The sequence below is a fragment of the Oncorhynchus gorbuscha genome, linkage group LG20 (assembly GCF_021184085.1).
Source record: "Oncorhynchus gorbuscha isolate QuinsamMale2020 ecotype Even-year linkage group LG20, OgorEven_v1.0, whole genome shotgun sequence".
Taxonomy (NCBI): Eukaryota; Metazoa; Chordata; class Actinopteri; order Salmoniformes; family Salmonidae; genus Oncorhynchus; species Oncorhynchus gorbuscha.
The window spans coordinates 39686692-39706648 of record NC_060192.1 but is presented as its reverse complement, the minus strand read 5'-3'; the positions used below and the strand labels follow the sequence as shown (position 1 = coordinate 39706648).

At 43.9% G+C, this 19957-nt stretch overlaps 1 protein-coding gene across 1 annotated transcript in view; it reads right to left on the bottom strand.

Annotated features, from left to right (window-relative positions):
• The window catches only part of LOC124006912 (SR-related and CTD-associated factor 4-like), a 45378-nt gene extending 26115 nt beyond the window's left edge, over positions 1-19263 (bottom strand). Inside the window, exons 1-3 of the mRNA XM_046317101.1 lie at positions 19118-19263; positions 10316-10399; positions 863-907 (exon numbers count right to left, since the gene is read on the bottom strand). Of these exons, the coding sequence (XP_046173057.1) occupies positions 863-907; positions 10316-10399; positions 19118-19147 (159 nt within the window). The 5' untranslated portion in view covers positions 19148-19263. The remainder of the gene's footprint in view (positions 1-862; positions 908-10315; positions 10400-19117) is intronic.
• Positions 19264-19957: the final 694 nt, after the last annotated feature.

Here is a 19957-nt window from a genome sequence, read left to right as displayed (position 1 = left end):
CTTTGGGCTGTGGATAATGTATAGGCCCCAATGCTAGGAGCTTTGGGCTGTGGATAATGTATAGGCCCCAATGCTAGGAAGTTTGGGCTGTGGATAATGTATAGGCCCCAATGCTAGGAAGTTTGGGCTGTGGATAATGTATAGGCCCCAATGCTAGGAAGTTTGGGCTGTGGATAATGTATAGGCCCCAATGCTAGGAAGTTTGGGCTGTGGATAATGTATAGGCCCCAATGCTAGGAAGTTTGGGATATGGATAATGTATAGGCCCCAATGCTAGGAAGTTTGGGCTGTGGATAATGTATAGGCCTCAAGGCTAGGAAGTTTGGGATGTGGATAATGTAGGGCCCCAATGCTAGGAAGTTTGGGATGTGGATAATGTATAGGCCTCAAGGCTAGGAAGTTTGGGATGTGGATAATGTAGAGCCCCAATGCTAGGAAGTTTGGGATGTGGATAATGTATAGGCCCCAATGCTAGGAAGTTTGGGATGTGGATAATGTATAGGCCCCAATGCTAGGAGCTTTGGGATGTGGATAATGTATAGGCCTCAATGCTAGGAAGTTTGGGATGTGGATAATGTATAGGCCTGTATGGACCTCCAAGCCAGTTCCACTGCTTTCTTCAATTCTTCCCCTTTAAAATCAGGGACTGATGTAACCTCGGCAACCTTAAACCTATCGGTGGAGGGGTCTCCCAGCTGGTGTGAAAAAGAGAGGGAGCACTGAAGCCCGGGTCACCAACTGGGTGATATCGATTTGAGGTAGAACAGAAAACTAGCAGTAATTAGGATCTCGTAAGATTCAGAGTCGACCATCCCGAAAGTATAGCAGTGTAGATAGAAGATGACGTGTGGAGGCGCCTCACCTTTTTAATGAACTTCTCAACAATCTGGACCACGTGTTTGTATAACTGGAAGAGGAGAAGAGAGATGTCACAGAGTTTTAGTAACAGACACAGACGGAAGCCTAGTCAAGGATTTTTCAAATGGAGCCTGTTTTCCAGTGCAGGAGGACTAGGCTTCATTAAAAGGATGCTTAGGGTGGTTATAGTGTAGAGGCGGCAGGTAGCCTAGTGGTTATAGTGGAGAGGCGGCAGGTAGCCTAGTGGTTAGAGTGGAGGGGCGGCAGGTAGCCTAGTGGTTAGAGTGTAGAGGGGGCAGGTAGCCTAGTGGTTAGAGTGTAGAGGGCCTAGTGGTTAGAGTGGAGGGGCGGCAGGTAGCCTAGTGGTTAGAGTGTAGAGGGGGCAGGTAGCCTAGTGGTTAGAGTGTAGAGGGGGCAGGTAGCCTAGTGGTTAGAGTGTAGAGGCAGGTAGCCTAGTGGTTAGAGTGTAGAGGCAGGTAGCCTAGTGGTTAGAGTGTAGAGGCAGGTAGCCTAGTGGTTAGAGTGTAGAGGAGGCAGGTAGCCTAGTGGTTAGAGTGTAGAGGCGGCAGGTAGCCTAGTGGTTAGAGTGTAGAGGAGGCAGGTAGCCTAGTGGTTAGAGTGTAGAGGAGGCAGGTAGCCTAGTGGTTATAGTGTAGAGGCGGCAGGTAGCCTAGTGGTTAGAGTGGAGGGGCGGCAGGTAGCCTAGTGGTTAGAGTGTAGAGGGGGCAGGTAGCCTAGTGGTTAGAGTGTAGAGGGCCTAGTGGTTAGAGTGGAGGGGCGGCAGGTAGCCTAGTGGTTAGAGTGTAGAGGGGGCAGGTAGCCTAGTGGTTAGAGTGTAGAGGGGGCAGGTAGCCTAGTGGTTAGAGTGTAGAGGCAGGTAGCCTAGTGGTTAGAGTGTAGAGGCAGGTAGCCTAGTGGTTAGAGTGTAGAGGCAGGTAGCCTAGTGGTTAGAGTGTAGAGGAGGCAGGTAGCCTAGTGGTTAGAGTGTAGAGGCGGCAGGTAGCCTAGTGGTTAGAGTGTAGAGGCGGCAGGTAGCCTAGTGGTTAGAGTGTAGAGGCAGCAGGTAGCCTAGTGGTTAGAGTGTAGAGGAGGCAGGTAGCCTAGTGGTTAGAGTGTAGAGGCGGCAGGTAGCCTAGTGGTTAGAGTGGAGGGGCGGCAGGTAGCCTAGTGGTTAGAGTGTAGAGGAGGCAGGTAGCCTAGTGGTTAGAGTGTAGAGGAGGCAGGTAGCCTAGTGGTTAGAGTGTAGAGGCGGCAGGTAGCCTAGTGGTTAGAGTGGAGGGGCGGCAGGTAGCCTAGTGGTTAGAGTGTAGAGGCGGCAGGTAGCCTAGTGGTTAGAGTGTAGAGGCGGCAGGTAGCCTAGTGGTTAGAGTGGAGGGGCGGCAGGTAGCCTAGTGGTTAGAGTGTAGAGGAGGCAGGTAGCCTAGTGGTTAGAGTGTAGAGGAGGCAGGTAGCCTAGTGGTTAGAGTGTAGAGGCGGCAGGTAGCCTAGTGGTTAGAGTGGAGGGGCGGCAGGTAGCCTAGTGGTTAGAGTGTAGAGGCAGCAGGTAGCCTAGTGGTTAGAGTGTAGAGGCGGCAGGTAGCCTAGTGGTTAGAGTGTAGAGGCGGCAGGTAGCCTAGTGGTTAGAGTGGAGGGGCGGCAGGTAGCCTAGTGGTTAGAGTGTGGAGGCAGGTAGCCTAGTGGTTAGAGTGGAGGGGCGGCAGGTAGCCTAGTGGTTAGAGTGTAGAGGAGGCAGGTAGCCTAGTGGTTAGAGTGGAGGGGCGGCAGGTAGCGTAGTGGTTAGAGTGGGGGGCGGCAGGTAGCGTAGTGGTTAGAGAGGAAGGGCGACAGGTAGCCTAGTGGTTAGAGTGGGGGGTGGCAGGTAGCCTAGTGGTTAGAGTGGAGGGGCGGCAGGTAGCCTAGAGGTTAGAGTGGAGGGGCGGCAGGTAGCCTAGAGGTTAGAGTGGGGGGGGCGGCAGGTAGCCTAGTGGTTAGAGTGGAGGGGCGGGAGGTAGCCTAGTGGTTAGAGTGGAGGGGCGGCAGGTAGCCTAGTGGTTAGAGTGGGGGCGGCAGGTAGCCTAGTGGTTAGAGAGGAGGGGCGGCAGGTAGCCTAGTGGTTAGAGTGGGGGGTGGCAGGTAGCCTAGAGGTTAGAGTGGAGGGGCGGCAGGTAGCCTAGAGGTTAGAGTGGAGGGTGGCAGGTAGCCTAGAGGTTAGAGTGGGGGCGGCAGGTAGCCTAGTGGTTAGAGTGGAGGGGCGGGAGGTAGCCTAGAGGTTAGAGTGGGGGCGGCAGGTAGCCTAGTGGTTAGAGTGGAGGGGCGGCAGGTAGCCTAGTGGTTAGAGTGGGGGGGCAGCAGGTAGCCTAGTGGTTAGAGTGGGGGTGCGGCAGGTAGCCTAGTGGTTAGAGTGGAGGGGCGGCAGGTAGCCTAGTGGTTAGAGAGGAGGGGCGGCAGGTAGCCTAGTGGTTAGAGAGGAGGGGCGGCAGGTAGCCTAGTGGTTAGAGTGGAGAGCAGAAAGGTTGCAAGATCAAATCCCTGAACTGATGTCTCTGAATGGACAGAGACCTGGCACTCTGACAGACAGATACTGATGTCTCTGAATGGACAGAGACCTGGGTTAGACAGACAGATACTGATGTAGCTCTGAATGGACAGAGACCTGGCACTCTGACAGACAGATACTGATGTCTCTGAATGGACAGAGACCTGGCACTCTGACAGACAGATACTGATGTCTCTGAATGGACAGAGACCTGGCACTCTGACAGACAGATACTGATGTAGCTCTGAATGGACAGAGGCCTGGCACTCTGACAGACAGATACTGATGTCTCTGAATGGACAGAGACCTGGCACTCTGACAGACAGATACTGATGTCTCTGAATGGACAGAGACCTGGCACTCTGACAGACAGATACTGATGTCTCTGAATGGACAGAGACCTGGCACTCTGACAGACAGATACTGATGTCTCTGAATGGACAGAGACCTGGCACTCTGACAGACAGATACTGATGTCTCTGAATGGACAGAGGCCTGGCACTCTGACAGACAGATACTGATGTGACCTGGTGAAGCAGCATTAACATTTAACTACATAAGTTTTACTTGTATTGTATATTATTATTTAATGGTATTAGTCAATATGGGAGGGAGAAACCCTGAACCAGGATCAGTCAATATGGGGAGGGAGAAACCCTGTGTATTCTGGACCAGGATCAGGTATCAGTCAATATGGGGAGGGAGAAACCCTGGGTATTCTGAACCAGGATCAGGTATCAGTCAATATGGGGAGGGAGAAACCCTGAACCAGGATCAGGTATCAGTCAATATGGGGAGGGAGAAACCCTGGGTATTCTGAACCAGGATCAGTCAATATGGGGAGGGAGAAACCCTGGGTATTCTGGACCAGGATCAGTCAATATGGGGAGGGAGAAACCCTGGGTATTCTGGACCAGGATCAGTCAATATGGGGAGGGAGAAACCCTGGGTATTCTGGACCAGGATCAGGTATCAGTCAATATGAGGAGGGAGAAACCCTGTGTATTCTGAACCAGGATCAGTCAATATGGGGAGGGAGAAACCCTGGGTATTCTGGACCAGGATCAGTCAATATGAGGAGGGAGAAACCCTGGGTATTCTGGACCAGGATCAGTCAATATGAGGAGGGAGAAACCCTGGGTATTCTGGACCAGGATCAGGTATCAGTCAATATGGGGAGGGAGAAACCCTGGGTATTCTGAACCAGGATCAGTCAATATGGGGAGGGAGAAACCCTGTGTATTCTGAACCAGGATCAGTCAATATGGGGAGGGAGAAACCCTGGGTATTCTGGACCAGGATCAGTCAATATGAGGAGGGAGAAACCCTGGGTATTCTGGACCAGGATCAGTCAATATGAGGAGGGAGAAACCCTGGTTATTCTGGACCAGGATCAGGTATCAGTCAATATGGGGAGGGAGAAACCCTGGGTATTCTGGACCAGGATCAGTCAATATGGGGAGGGAGAAACCCTGGGTATTCTGGACCAGGATCAGGTATCAGTCAATATGGGGAGGGAGAAACCCTGGGTATTCTGGACCAGGATCAGTCAATATGGGGAGGGAGAAACCCTGTGTATTCTGAACCAGGATCAGTCAATATGGGGAGGGAGAAACCCTGGGTATTCTGGACCAGGATCAGGTATCAGTCAATATGAGGAGGGAGAAACCCTGTGTATTCTGAACCAGGATCAGTCAATATGGGGAGGGAGAAACCCTGGGTATTCTGGACCAGGATCAGTCAATATGAGGAGGGAGAAACCCTGGGTATTCTGGACCAGGATCAGTCAATATGAGGGAGAAACCCTGGGTATTCTGGACCAGGATCAGTCAATATGGGAGGGAGAAACCCTGGGTATTCTGGACCAGGATCAGTCAATATGGGAGGGAGAAACCCTGGGTATTCTGGACCAGGATCAGTCAATATGGGGAGGGAGAAACCCTGGGTATTCTGGACCAGGATCAGGTATCAGTCAATATGAGGAGGGAGAAACCCTGGGTATTCTGGACCAGGATCAGGTATCAGTCAATATGGGGAGGGAGAAACCCTGAACCAGGATCAGGTATCAGTCAATATGGGGAGGGAGAAACCCTGAACCAGGATCAGGTATCAGTCAATATGGGGAGGGAGAAACCCTGTGTATTCTGGACCAGGATCAGGTATCAGTCAATATGGGGAGGGAGAAACCCTGGGTATTCTGGACCAGGATCAGGTATCAGTCAATATGAGGAGGGAGAAACCCTGGGTATTCTGGACCAGGATCAGTTATCAGTCAATATGGGGAGGGAGAAACCCTGGGTATTCTGGACCAGGATCAGGTATCAGTCAATATGAGGAGGGAGAAACCCTGGGTATTCTGGACCAGGATCAGGTATCAGTCAATATGGGGAGGGAGAAACCCTGGGTATTCTGGACCAGGATCAGGTATCAGTCAATATGAGGAGGGAGAAACCCTGGGTATTCTGGACCAGGATCAGGTATCAGTCAATATGGGGAGGGAGAAACCCTGGGTATTCTGGACCAGGATCAGGTATCAGTCAATATGAGGAGGGAGAAACCCTGTGTATTCTGAACCAGGATCAGTCAATATGGGGAGGGAGACACCCTGGGTATTCTGGACCAGGATCAGGTATCAGTCAATATGAGGGAGAAACCCTGTGTATTCTGGACCAGGATCAGGTATCAGTCAATATGAGGAGGGAGAAACCCTGTGTATTCTGAACCAGGATCAGTCAATATGGGGAGGGAGACACCCTGGGTATTCTGGACCAGGATCAGGTATCAGTCAATATGAGGAGGGAGAAACCCTGTGTATTCTGGACCAGGATCAGGTATCAGTCAATATGGGGAGGGAGAAACCCTGGGTATTCTGGACCAGGATCAGGTATCAGTCAATATGAGGAGGGAGAAACCCTGTGTATTCTGAACCAGGATCAGTCAATATGGGGAGGGAGACACCCTGGGTGCACCAGGGAACAAATACTGTATACGGGACACCAGACAGGAAGGTTTGAACACTGACATGTTACCATGGTAACCCCATTACTACCAGACAAGAAGGTATGACCTCTCTGACATGTTACCATGGTAGCCTCATTACTTCCAGACAGGAAGTTATGAACACAGACATGTTACCATGGTAACCTCATTACTACCAGACAGGAAGGTATGAACACTGACATGTTACCATGGTAGCCCCATTACTTCCAGACAGGAAGGTATGAACACTGACATGTTACCATGGTAACCACATTACTACCACAGGAAGGTATGACGACTCTGACATGTTACCATGGTAGCCCCATTACTACCAGACAGGAAGGCATGAACACTGACATGTTACCATGGTAACCCCATTACTTCCAGACAGGAAGGTATAAACACACTGACATGTTACCATGGTAGCCTCATTACTTCCAGACAGGAAGGTATAAACACACTGACATGTTACCATGGTAGCCTCATTACTTCCAGACAAGAAGGTATGAACACTGACATGTTACCATGGTAGCCCCATTACTTCCAGACAGGAAGGTATGAACATTCTGACATGTTACCATGGTAGCCCCATTACTACCACAGGAAGGTATGACCACTCTGACATGTTACCAAGGTAACCCCATTACCACCACACAGGACTGTATGACCACTCTGACATGTTACCATGGTAGCCCCATTACATCCAGACAAGAAGGCATGACCACTCTGACATGTTACCATGGTAACCACATTACTTCCAGACAGGAAGGTATGAACACTGACATGTTACCATGGTAGCCACATTACTTCCAGACAGGAAGACATGAACACTGACATGTTACCATGGTAACCCCATTACTTCCAGACAGGAAGGCATGAACACTGACATGTTACCATGGTAGCCACATTACTTCCAGACAGGAAGGCATGAACACTGACATGTTACCATGGTAACCCCATTACTTCCAGACAGGAAGGTATAAACATGCTGACATGTTACCATTGTAGCCCCATTACTTCCAGACAGGAAGGTATAAACCCTCAGACATGTTACCATGGTAGCCCCATTACTTCCAGACAGGAAGGTATAAACCCTCAGACATGTTACCATGGTAGCCCCAGTTACTTCCAGACAGGAAGGTATAAACCCTCAGACATGTTACCATGGTAGCCCCAGTTACTTCCAGACAGGAAGGTATAAACCCTCAGACATGTTACCATGGTAGCCCCAGTTACTTCCAGACAGGAAGGTATAAACCCTCAGACATGTTACCATGGTAGCCCCATTACTTCCAGACAGGAAGGTATGAACAGACATGTTACCATGGTAGCCCCATTACTTCCAGACAGGAAGGTATGAACACTGACATGTTACCATGGTAGCCCCATTACTTCCAGACAGGAAGGTATGACCACTGACATGTTACCATGGTAACCCCATTACTACCACAGGAAGGTATGACCACACTGACATGTTACCAAGGTAACCCCATTACATTTACATTTACATTTAAGTCATTTAGCAGACGCTCTTATCCAGAGCGACTTACAAATTGCCACCACACAGGAAGGTATGACGACTCTGACATGTTACCATGGTAGCCCCATTACTTCCAGACAAGAAGGTATGACCACTGACATGTTACCATGGTAACCCCATTACTACCAGACAGGAAGGTATGAACATTCTGGCATGTTACCATGGTAGCCCCATTACCACCAGACAGGAAGGTATGAACAGACATGTCACCATGGTAGCCCCATTACTACCACAGGAAGGTATGACCACTGACATTTTACCAAGGTAACCCCCATTACCACCACACAGGAAGGTATGACCACTCTGACATGTTACCATGGTAACCACATTACTACCAGACAGGAAGGTATGACCACTCTGACATGGTACCATGTTACACACTGTGTCTGAGTGGAGTTGCTAGGGCAACGGGCCTGCCTGCTCTGCTGGGAGAAGAGGGAGGAGGAGCAGAGGTGAATAAAAACGCAAGGAAATCAAGAACTTACCCAAAGCACTTTGACTTCTCAAACACAGCAGAAAGCTAACACTATATGATGCCTGTCTCCTTATTAATTCAGACACTTACTGAGATAACTAGGACAGCAGAAAGCTAACACTATATGATGCCTGTCTCCTTATTAATTCAGACACTAACTGAGATAACTAGGACAGCAGAAAGCTAACACTATATGATGCCTGTCTCCTTATTAATTCAGACACTAACTGAGATAACTAGGACAGCAGAAAGCTAACACTATATGATGCCTGTCTCCTTATTAATTCAGACACTTACTGAGATAACTAGGACAGCAGAAAGCTAACACTATATGATGCCTGTCTCCTTATTAATTCAGACACTGAGATAACTAGGACAGCAGAAAGCTAACACTATATGATGCCTGTCTCCTTATTAATTCAGACACTAACTGAGATAACTAGGACAGCAGAAAGCTAACACTATATGATGCCTGTCTCCTTATTAATTCAGACACTGAGATAACTAGGACAGCAGAAAGCTAACACTATACGATGCCTGTCTCCTTATTAATTCAGACACTGAGATAACTAGGACAGCAGAAAGCTAACACTATATGATGCCTGTCTCCTTATTAATTCAGACACTAACTGAGATAACTAGGACAGCAGAAAGCTAACACTATATGATGCCTGTCTCCTTATTAATTCAGACACTGAGATAACTAGGACAGCAGAAAGCTAACACTATACGATGCCTGTCTCCTTATTAATTCAGACACTGAGATAACTAGGACAGCAGAAAGCTAACACTATATGATGCCTGTCTCCTTATTAATTCAGACACTAACTGAGATAACTAGGACAGCAGAAAGCTAACACTATATGATGCCTGTCTCCTTATTAATTCAGACACTAACTGAGATAACTAGGACAGCAGAAAGCTAACACTATATGATGCCTGTCTCCTTATTAATTCAGACACTGAGATAACTAGGACAGCAGAAAGCTAACACTATACGATGCCTGTCTCCTTATTAATTCAGACACTAACTGAGATAACTAGGACAGCAGAAAGCTAACACTATATGATGCCTGTCTCCTTATTAATTCAGACACTGAGATAACTAGGACAGCAGAAAGCTAACACTATACGATGCCTGTCTCCTTATTAATTCAGACACTTACTGAGATAACTAGCAAGTTAAACCCAATACCCAGCTGGCCTCATCGGTTCCCGCTCTTTCTCCTGCTGTGTAACTTACAAAACAAACACGTGACAGGCTCAACTGTTCTAGGGAACTACGGTAAACTGTTATTGGTTAAGGTTCATTGTTATTGTTATTAAAAACATTTTAATAATAATAATATGAAATAGTTTGACAACGCTGTTTTATTTTTTAAAAGTATATATATTTTTTAAATCAAGAAATGTATGGAATAGAAACGCTGTTTGTAAGTTTTTTTAAATAGTATCAAACTCAGCTCTTTATATGTTCCAGTGTAAACATGACCGTCTCATGTTTTGCAAAAACGGGTCAACTTTGATCTCCTGAATGTTTTGGCCTTCAGGTCCGAAAACATCACTTTCTGACTGACCACTTCTTCCACGGGAAAACATGTATGGAATGTTTTGTTTAAAACAAAATGGATGCCATCAACAACAAAAAAAGTGATTGAATTCTAAACAGACACACATGGTGTTGTCTTAGACTTATGGTCCGACACTGAACATAGCAGACTGAGCTGGTTCAGTGGTTTTATCTATCACACACACACACACACACACACACACACACACACACACACACACACACACACACACACACACACACACACACACACACACACACACACACACACACACACACACACACACACACACACACCACCAGCTGTCCCTGTCGAGAGCACGACTTCTCTCCCTCCACAAAGCATCGATTTATACTCTCATACCACACACAACTTACCTTCATAGCTTTGATGGCTGACTTAGTGATGGATATCATCTTGGCTCGAGATATTGGGGGCTTCATGTCCATCAAAGAGAACAGCTGGGGGAGAGAGAAAGAGTGAGAAAGAGGAGACGAAAGAGGGAGAGAGAGATGACCAACAACAACAACAACAGGTCACAACTCCTGCAGCACAGTAGGTCTGTACATAGGCAACGCTTCCAGGTGACTCCTATGGTAGGTACTCCTCAAACAAAAAACTCATTAGTCACGTACACATATTTGGCAGAGGTTATCGCAGGGGAAGCGAAATGCTTGTGTTTCTAGCTCCAACAGTACAGTAATATATAATGCTTGTGTGTCTAGCTCCAACAGTACAGTAATACCTCATGCTTGTGTTTCTAGCTCCAACAGTGCAGTAATATCTAATGCTTGTGTTTCTAGCTCCAACAGTGCAGTAATATCTAATGCTTGTGTTTCTAGCTCCAACAGTACAGTAATATCTAATGATTGTGTTTCTAGCTCCAACAGTACAGTAATACCTAATGCTTGTGTTTCTAGCTCCAACAGTACAGTAATATCTAATGATTGTGTTTCTAGCTCCAACAGTGCAGTAATACCTAATGCTTGTGTTTCTAGCTCCAACAGTACAGTAATACCTCATGCTTGTGTTTCTAGCTCCAACAGTGCAGTAATATCTAATGCTTGTGTTTCTAGCTCCAACAGTGCAGTAATATCTAATGCTTGTGTTTCTAGCTCCAACAGTACAGTAATATCTAATGATTGTGTTTCTAGCTCCAACAGTACAGTAATATCTAATGCTTGTGTTTCTAGCTCCAACAGTACAGTAATATATAATGCTTGTGTGTCTAGCTCCAACAGTACAGTAATACCTCATGCTTGTGTTTCTAGCTCCAACAGTGCAGTAATATCTAATGCTTGTGTTTCTAGCTCCAACAGTGCAGTAATATCTAATGCTTGTGTTTCTAGCTCCAACAGTACAGTAATATCTAATGATTGTGTTTCTAGCTCCAACAGTACAGTAATACCTAATGCTTGTGTTTCTAGCTCCAACAGTACAGTAATATCTAATGCTTGTGTTTCTAGCTCCAACAGTACAGTAATATCTAATGATTGTGTTTCTAGCTCCAACAGTACAGTAATACCTAATGCTTGTGTTTCTAGCTCCAACAGTACAGTAATATCTAATGCTTGTGTTTCTAGCTCCAACAGTACAGTAATACCTAATGCTTGTGTTTCTAGCTCCAACAGTACAGTAATACCTAATGCTTGTGTTTCTAGCTCCAACAGTACAGTAATACTTAATGCTTGTGTTTCTAGCTCCAACAGTACAGTAATATCTAATGATTGTGTTTCTAGCTCCAACAGTACAGTAATACCTAATGCTTGTGTTTCTAGCTCCAACAGTACAGTAATATCTAATGATTGTGTTTCTAGCTCCAACAGTACAGTAATACCTAATGCTTGTGTTTCTAGCTCCAACAGTACAGTAATACCTAATGCTTGTGTTTCTAGCTCCAACAGTACAGTAATATCTAATGATTGTGTTTCTAGCTCCAACAGTACAGTAATACCTAATGCTTGTGTTTCTAGCTCCAACAGTACAGTAATATCTAATGCTTGTGTTTCTAGCTCCAACAGTACAGTAATATCTAATGATTGTGTTTCTAGCTCCAACAGTACAGTAATACCTAATGCTTGTGTTTCTAGCTCCAACAGTACAGTAATACCTAATGCTTGTGTTTCTAGCTCCAACAGTACAGTAATATCTAATGATTGTGTTTCTAGCTCCAACAGTACAGTAATACCTAATGCTTGTGTTTCTAGCTCCAACAGTACAGTAATATCTAATGCTTGTGTTTCTAGCACCAACAGTACAGTAATACCTAATGCTTGTGTTTCTAGCTCCAACAGTACAGTAATACCTAATGCTTGTGTTTCTAGCTCCAACAGTACAGTAATACCTAATGCTTGTGTTTCTAGCTCCAACAGTACAGTAATACCTAATGCTTGTGTTTCTAGCTCCAACAGTACAGTAATATCTAATGATTGTGTTTCTAGCTCCAACAGTACAGTAATATCTAATGATTGTGTTTCTAGCTCCAACAGTACAGTAATACCTAATGCTTGTGTTTCTAGCTCCAACAGTACAGTAATACCTAATGCTTGTGTTTCTAGCTCCAACAGTACAGTAATACCTAATGCTTGTGTTTCTAGCTCCAACAGTACAGTAATACCTAATGCTTGTGTTTCTAGCTCCAACAGTACAGTAATACCTAATGCTTGTGTTTCTAGCTCCAACAGTACAGTAATACCTAATGCTTGTGTTTCTAGCTCCAACAGTACAGTAATACCTAATGCTTGTGTTTCTAGCTCCAACAGTACAGTAATACCTAATGCTTGTGTTTCTAGCTCCAACAGTACAGTAATATCTAATGCTTGTGTTTCTAGCTCCAACAGTACAGTAATATCTAATGCTTGTGTTTCTAGCTCCAACAGTACAGTAATATCTAATGATTGTGTTTCTAGCTCCAACAGTACAGTAATACCTAATGCTTGTGTTTCTAGCTCCAACAGTACAGTAATATCTAATGCTTGTGTTTCTAGCTCCAACAGTACAGTAATATCTAATGCTTGTGTTTCTAGCTCCAACAGTACAGTAATATCTAATGCTTGTGTTTCTAGCTCCAACAGTACAGTAATATCTAATGCTTGTGTTTCTAGCTCCAACAGTACAGTAATATCTAATGCTTGTGTTTCTAGCTCCAACAGTACAGTAATATCTAATGATTGTGTTTCTAGCTCCAACAGTACAGTAATACCTAATGCTTGTGTTTCTAGCTCCAACAGTACAGTAATATCTAATGCTTGTGTTTCTAGCTCCAACAGTACAGTAATATCTAATGCTTGTGTTTCTAGCTCCAACAGTACAGTAATATCTAATGCTTGTGTTTCTAGCTCCAACAGTACAGTAATATCTAATGCTTGTGTTTCTAGCTCCAACAGTACAGTAATACCTAATGCTTGTGTTTCTAGCTCCAACAGTACAGTAATATCTAATGATTGTGTTTCCAGCTCCAACAGTGCAGTAATATCTAATTGCTTGTGTTTCTAGCTCCAACAGTACAGTAATATCTAATGCTTGTGTTTCTAGCTCCAACAGTACAGTAATATCTAATGCTTGTGTTTCTAGCTCCAACAGTACAGTAATATCTAATGCTTGTGTTTCTAGCTCCAACAGTACAGTAATACCTAATGCTTGTGTTTCTAGCTCCAACAGTACAGTAATACCTAATGCTTGTGTTTCTAGCTCCAACAGTACAGTAATACCTAATGCTTGTGTTTCTAGCTCCAACAGTACAGTAATACCTAATGCTTGTGTTTCTAGCTCCAACAGTACAGTAATACCTAATGCTTGTGTTTCTAGCTCCAACAGTACAGTAATACCTAATGCTTGTGTTTCTAGCTCCAACAGTACAGTAATACCTAATGCTTGTGTTTCTAGCTCCAACAGTACAGTAATACCTAATGCTTGTGTTTCTAGCTCCAACAGTACAGTAATACCTAATGCTTGTGTTTCTAGCTCCAACAGTACAGTAATACCTAATGCTTGTGTTTCTAGCTCCAACAGTACAGTAATACCTAATGCTTGTGTTTCTAGCTCCAACAGTACAGTAATACCTAATGCTTGTGTTTCTAGCTCCAACAGTACAGTAATACCTAATGCATTTGCATTGTAATATCAGAAAACGTCCATAATATATCTGCCTGTAATAGTGGAATTTTAGTGTTTGACACTATTACTCACTCCCAGTGTTGTGATTGACTATTGATTATTAGTTTATTGATTTCTCCTGCTGGTGCGACTTCTGTCTACATGGGAAAGCTGTTGTGACTTTTTGACCATGTTTTCTAGTGGAAATCACTGTCATTTTCTGGTTGCTGTTTGCTCAATTTCAGTTAGTGTGAAAACAGGAACTGAATAGTAGTGTAGTTAATCATTGTAATTATCTAAGGTTGCTGTGAAATATATTTTCTAAAATAAACAAAGTGGAAAGTATTCAGACTCATTGGACTTTTCCTACATTTTGTTACGTTACAGCCTTATTCTAAAATATGTATTCCCCTCATCAATCTACACACAATACCCCATAATGACAAAGCAAAAACTGTTTTTTTTTATTGTTGCAAATGTATTAATTTAAAAAAACATGTATATAATATAATATATATCACATTTACATAAGTATTCAGACCCTTTATTTTGTACTTTGTTGAAGCACATTTTGCAGCAATTACAGCCTTGAGTCTTCTTGGGAAGGACGCTACAAGCTTGGCAAACCTGTATTTGGGGAGTTTCTCCTCATTCTTCTCTGCAGATCCTGTCAAGCTCTGTCAGGTTGGATGGGGAGTGTTGCTGCACAGCTATTTTCAGATCTCTCCAGAGAAGTTAGATGAAGTTCAAGTCCGGGCTCTGGCTGGGCCTCTCAAGGACACTGAGGCTTGTCCCGAAGCCACTCCTGCGTTGTCTCGGCTGTGTGCTTAGGATCATTGTCCTATTGGAAGGTGAACCTTCGCCCCAGTCTGAGGTCCTGAGCAGGTTTTCCCCAAGGATCTCTCTGTACTTTGCTCCTTTCATCTTTCCCTCGATCCTGACTAGTCTCCCAGTCCCTGCTGCTGAAAACCATCTCCACAGCATGCTGCCACCACCACCATGCTTCACCATGGGAATGGTATTGGCCAGGTGATGAGCGGTGCCTGGTTTCCTCCAGAATTGACTCTTGAAATTCATGCCAGAGAATCTTGTTTCACCCTTTAGTCCAAGTGGGATGAGGAGTGGCTTCTGTCTGGCCACTCTACCATAAAGGCCTGATTGGTGAAGTGCTGCAGAGATGGTTGTCCTTCTGAAAGGTTCTCCCATTTCCACAGAGGAACTCTGGAGCTCTGTCAGAGTGACCATCAAGTTCTTGGTCACCACCGTGACCAAGGCCCTTCTCCCCTGATTGCTACGTTTGACCAGGCGGCCAGGTCTAGGAAGAGTCTTGGTGGTTCCAAAAATGTTTCATTTAAGAATGATGGAGGTCACTATGTTCTTGGGAAACTTCAATGCTGCAGAACTGTGTTGGTACCCTTCCCCAGATCTGTGCCTCGACACAATCCTGTCCCGTGGCTGTACGGACAATTCCTTCGACCTCATGGCTTGGTTTTTGCTCTGACATGCACTGTCAACTGTGGGACCTTATATAGACAGGTGTGTGCCTTTCCAAATCATGTCCAATCAATTGAATTTACCACAGGAGGACTACAATCAAGTTGTAGAAACATCTCAAAGATGATCAATGGAAACAGGATGCACCTGAGCTCAATGTTGAGTCTCATAGCAAAGGGTCTGAATACTTATTTACATAAGGTATGTGTTTGTTTGTTTTTTTAATACATTTGCAAAAAATGGGGTATTGTGTCTAGATTGAGGAGAAAACAATATTTAATACATTTTAGAATAATATTTTAACAATGTGGAAATAGTGAAGGGGCCTAAATACTTTATGAATGCATTATTGCTTCTTTGCAAAAAGCAATTTCTCAAGCAAGAAAACCAGACGTTATTGGTAGAAAGGGTTTGGAACTCTATTCGTCTATTAACCCAATTAACCGCCTGGTGATGTCACAATGGCGGGCCAAAACTCCATCCCAACAAAACAGGCTGAAATGTCAGGAAGTCTTTTCAAAACAGCTGTTACACTAAAAGGGCATTATTATCATTTTCACAATTTCACAGTATTATTTCAAACTCACGGTGTGGAAATCTTTATAAAAACCCAGGAGGACTGCATGGACTGCATTTGGCTTTTAACACGCATCGCTTGAGGAAGTTTTGGAAATATAACGAATGCATCTTTAAAGTCAGCGAGATTATTTTTTTTTAAACAAAAAGGTGAAATTATTACACACCTTTTTATAGGGTTAGGGTTCCCACACGGGCCATAACTCCATGTTACAGCTCATTGTTTATGGAAGACAGAGTGGACAATCTGTGCTAATTAGCTATCTGAGTCTCCGAACACCCGTCTATAAACGGAAGACGGACGCAGTAAACATGTTTTTACTGAAAAATACTGTGTTAACCTGTTAAAACACTGTACATAAGTGTGTATTTTGCATTTGTGAAATGAAAGTTGAGTGATTTATTTTTTCTAGAACCGTACCACAATTGACAATCGATTGACGTTTAGGATGGTTTTGGCTTCTAGAGCCAATTCACCTTTAAAAACAGAACATGCTCAAGGTCCTTGGACTAGAAGGAGTAACCAATGATTGGCTAGTGAAACGCAACCTTGGACTAGAAGGAGTAACCAATGATGTATATAAACATTATCATACTCCTCCAGATTGGCTAGTGAAACGCAACCTCACCCCTCTGATTGGACTAGCAAACTTTCAATCAACAGAGGTCGGGGGAGCTAGTGAACTGACTGCTGACGTATTTTCTGTACAGCTATAGGGTCGGGTACAGCTATAGGGTCGGGTACAGCTATAGGGTCGGGTACAGCTATAGGGTCGGGTACAGCTATAGGGTCGGGTACAGCTATAGGGTCGGGTACAGCTATAGGGTCGGGTACAGCTATAGGGTCGGGTACAGCTATAGGGTCGGGTACAGCGCAGAGGTCAAATTGAAGAGAGGATAGCCATAATAAATATGCAGCTCCAAAAAACATGTTTTTGTTGGTGATCAAGAATATAAACGGTTTATTTTGCAAGCTCTGGGCGACAAGCAACAATTACTAACATAGGGTATTAGTTTCCTGTGTTCATATTTCCCGGGTTATGTTAAGAGTTCTGTGTGTCTCTGTCATTCTGGTTGTACGGAAAAGGAGCGTGTGCGTATCAGTACCCATAGAAGTGAGCTATGTGGCTTGTGCACCAAACTTTGTGGGGTCAGTATGATGAATACGAGAAGATGATGTACCTGCGCTTGTACGTGCCTGTTTGAGAACCTGTTAAGATTTGGTTTCTCCAGGGAAGATTGCGCAGTCTTGCCCTCTACCTGTCAAATAATGCAGGTTCAGCGTGATACAGAAGCTATTTGTTATGAGGCGTTTCTCCGTGTAGATCTGGTAAATCTACTTGTATAGTTAGTATGATACGGGGCTTTCAGCATTAGATCACCATGACATTGCCATTTATTTTTACTGACTTCATTGGGAAATAACTTTTCCATAAAATGTATCTTAAATTGATTGGCAATATTGAAAACATTATTATGGTAGTAATCCAGGCTGTATCACAACCGGCCGTGATTGGGTGTCCCATAGGACGCGGAGCACAATTGGTCCAGCGTCGTCCTGGGTTTGGTCGGTGTAGGCCGTCATTGTAAAATAAGAATTTGTTGTTAACTGGACTTGCCTAGTTAATTAAAAATAATCAATATTGTGATGCATTTCAACTGTTACAGGATTTGGAAGATAAATGTATTTTTCTTCTTCAGTACAGACACTAATACATACTTTTTTAAATTTTTTAAACAACATATAGTATTGTTTGAACTTGAATAGAAGTCAATAATTTCTCAATAAACATGTATTTATTTATTCTTTAAACATTACATTGAAATTACTGTCGATTCCCAATTCATTCCTACGGAGGCTGTACCTTTTGACTATCCTAATGGTGTACGGTGGCTTCACAACAGCGCCCCCTGTCCGTCATCTAGGGGAACACATACTGTAGCTTTATAAACTGGGTGGTAAGAGCCCTGCATGCTGATTGGCTGAAAGACGCGGCATATCAGACCATACACCAGTGGTATGACCAAAAAAAAAAAAAAAAAAAACATGTAGTTTATTTATTTTTTAAACTCTCTTTATTACGTTAGTAACCAGTTCATCAGAGTAATATAAGGCACCGCGGTGGGTTTATGGTGTAAATTATATGACCAATATATTTCCCAGGTTTAAGGACTCTGCGTTGTTCATCAGAAACAGCCTGTGGTATATAGGCCATAATACCACACCCGCGTCGGGTATTATTCATGAAATATATCATTGGAAGTAACGTTAGGATCTCTTATTAGATGTTATTAGATGTTGTTAGTACAACTAGCTTACCGCTCTCCAGTGTTTCCTGTGTTAACCAATTTGGCTAACAGCTTAATAACCAAATCAATGGGTTTTTGTTGGTAAACTAGTAGTACAGTTACGATTGGAAGTGCATTATTTATTTTTAAATGCATTTGTAAATATGTTAGGAGAACATATTTTAACTAGTTACCTTAACCCTTTCCCCCTCTAATTTTAACCTAAAAGTCTCCTAACCTGAACACCTTAATGATACAACGGGGGGGGAAACTTATCTTCCCGTCGCGACGTTTTTTATCCATTAACTCGCTTAGTTATGTTTAACACAAACCTTTTTTTTTACACTAGCTGTTATTTTTGTTCTAACTGAACAGAAATCTTGTTATTTGCTCAAGTTAACACGCGTGTTTTTTTTGTTGTATAATTAACTATCGTGTTGATGCGTTTAGCTTCCCTGGTCAACACTGCGTGATAAAACTACAGTAAATTCATCTAAACTTTAGCAAGTTATAAATCAACAGGACGATCATCTTTTAACGATAAAGTATTTAAATAATAATACTAGTCCTGGATTCGAGCTGTTAGTAAGATACACAGATAGGTAGTTAGTTCAGGCAAGGCCTCCATAACAGGCCTCTTCTCCATAAACAGCGAGAGACACACGACGGGTCCCCTGTTTTTAACGGGACTAAACACACACACGACGGTCTACGGGACAACTCACCTCGTGGTTAAAAGCGTTTACGGCGTCCATGATTTCCCTAAGCAGAAAATCCCTGCACTAAGTGTCCAACTACCCCGTGTATCCCCGTTATGTCAGGGCTAACATGTCCGCTCTCTAGTTGCAGAAGGGTATGGAGCAAAAGCAGAACGGGATTTGAGGGGTAGTTGTAGTTGTAACATTTGGCCACACGGTGGCGGTATTGTACATTCATTTATATGTGGCCAACAGGCGGGATTTTGGTGGGGTAGTTATTGTATTTGGCCACACGGTGGCGGTATTGTATATGGATTTAACCAATGCCTCATTTGAATTTTTTGAATGAATACAATGTACCTTATTTGTGAAATGTGTTCATTTCATCTGAATTGTGTTAAATGTATGTTTTGGAAATGTTTTGAAGATATATATATAGTTTACCTGCTGGTGGTGAAGGAGACCAGACTACAGAGGGAGTTTACCTAAAGGGCTTTGTAGATGAACATATACAAATGTATCTTTCTACGCATATAAAGTGAGGTCCGACCTACCATTTGGTACAATGTGCAATGGCGGTTGAGTGACTTGGCATTTGTAATAAAGCGCAAGGATGCCTAGATAAACAGAGTCCAGTCTCTGTTAGACAGAGGAGGCTGCATGATAAACAGAGTCCAGTCTCTGTAAGACAGAGGAGGCTGCATGATAAACAGAGTCCAGTCTCTGTTAGACAGAGGAGGCTGCATGATAAACAGAGGAGGCTGCATGATACACAGAGTCCAGTCTCTGTCAGACAGAGGAGGCTGCATGATAAACAGAGTCCAGTCTCTGTCAGACAGAGGAGGCTGCATGATAAACAGAGTCCAG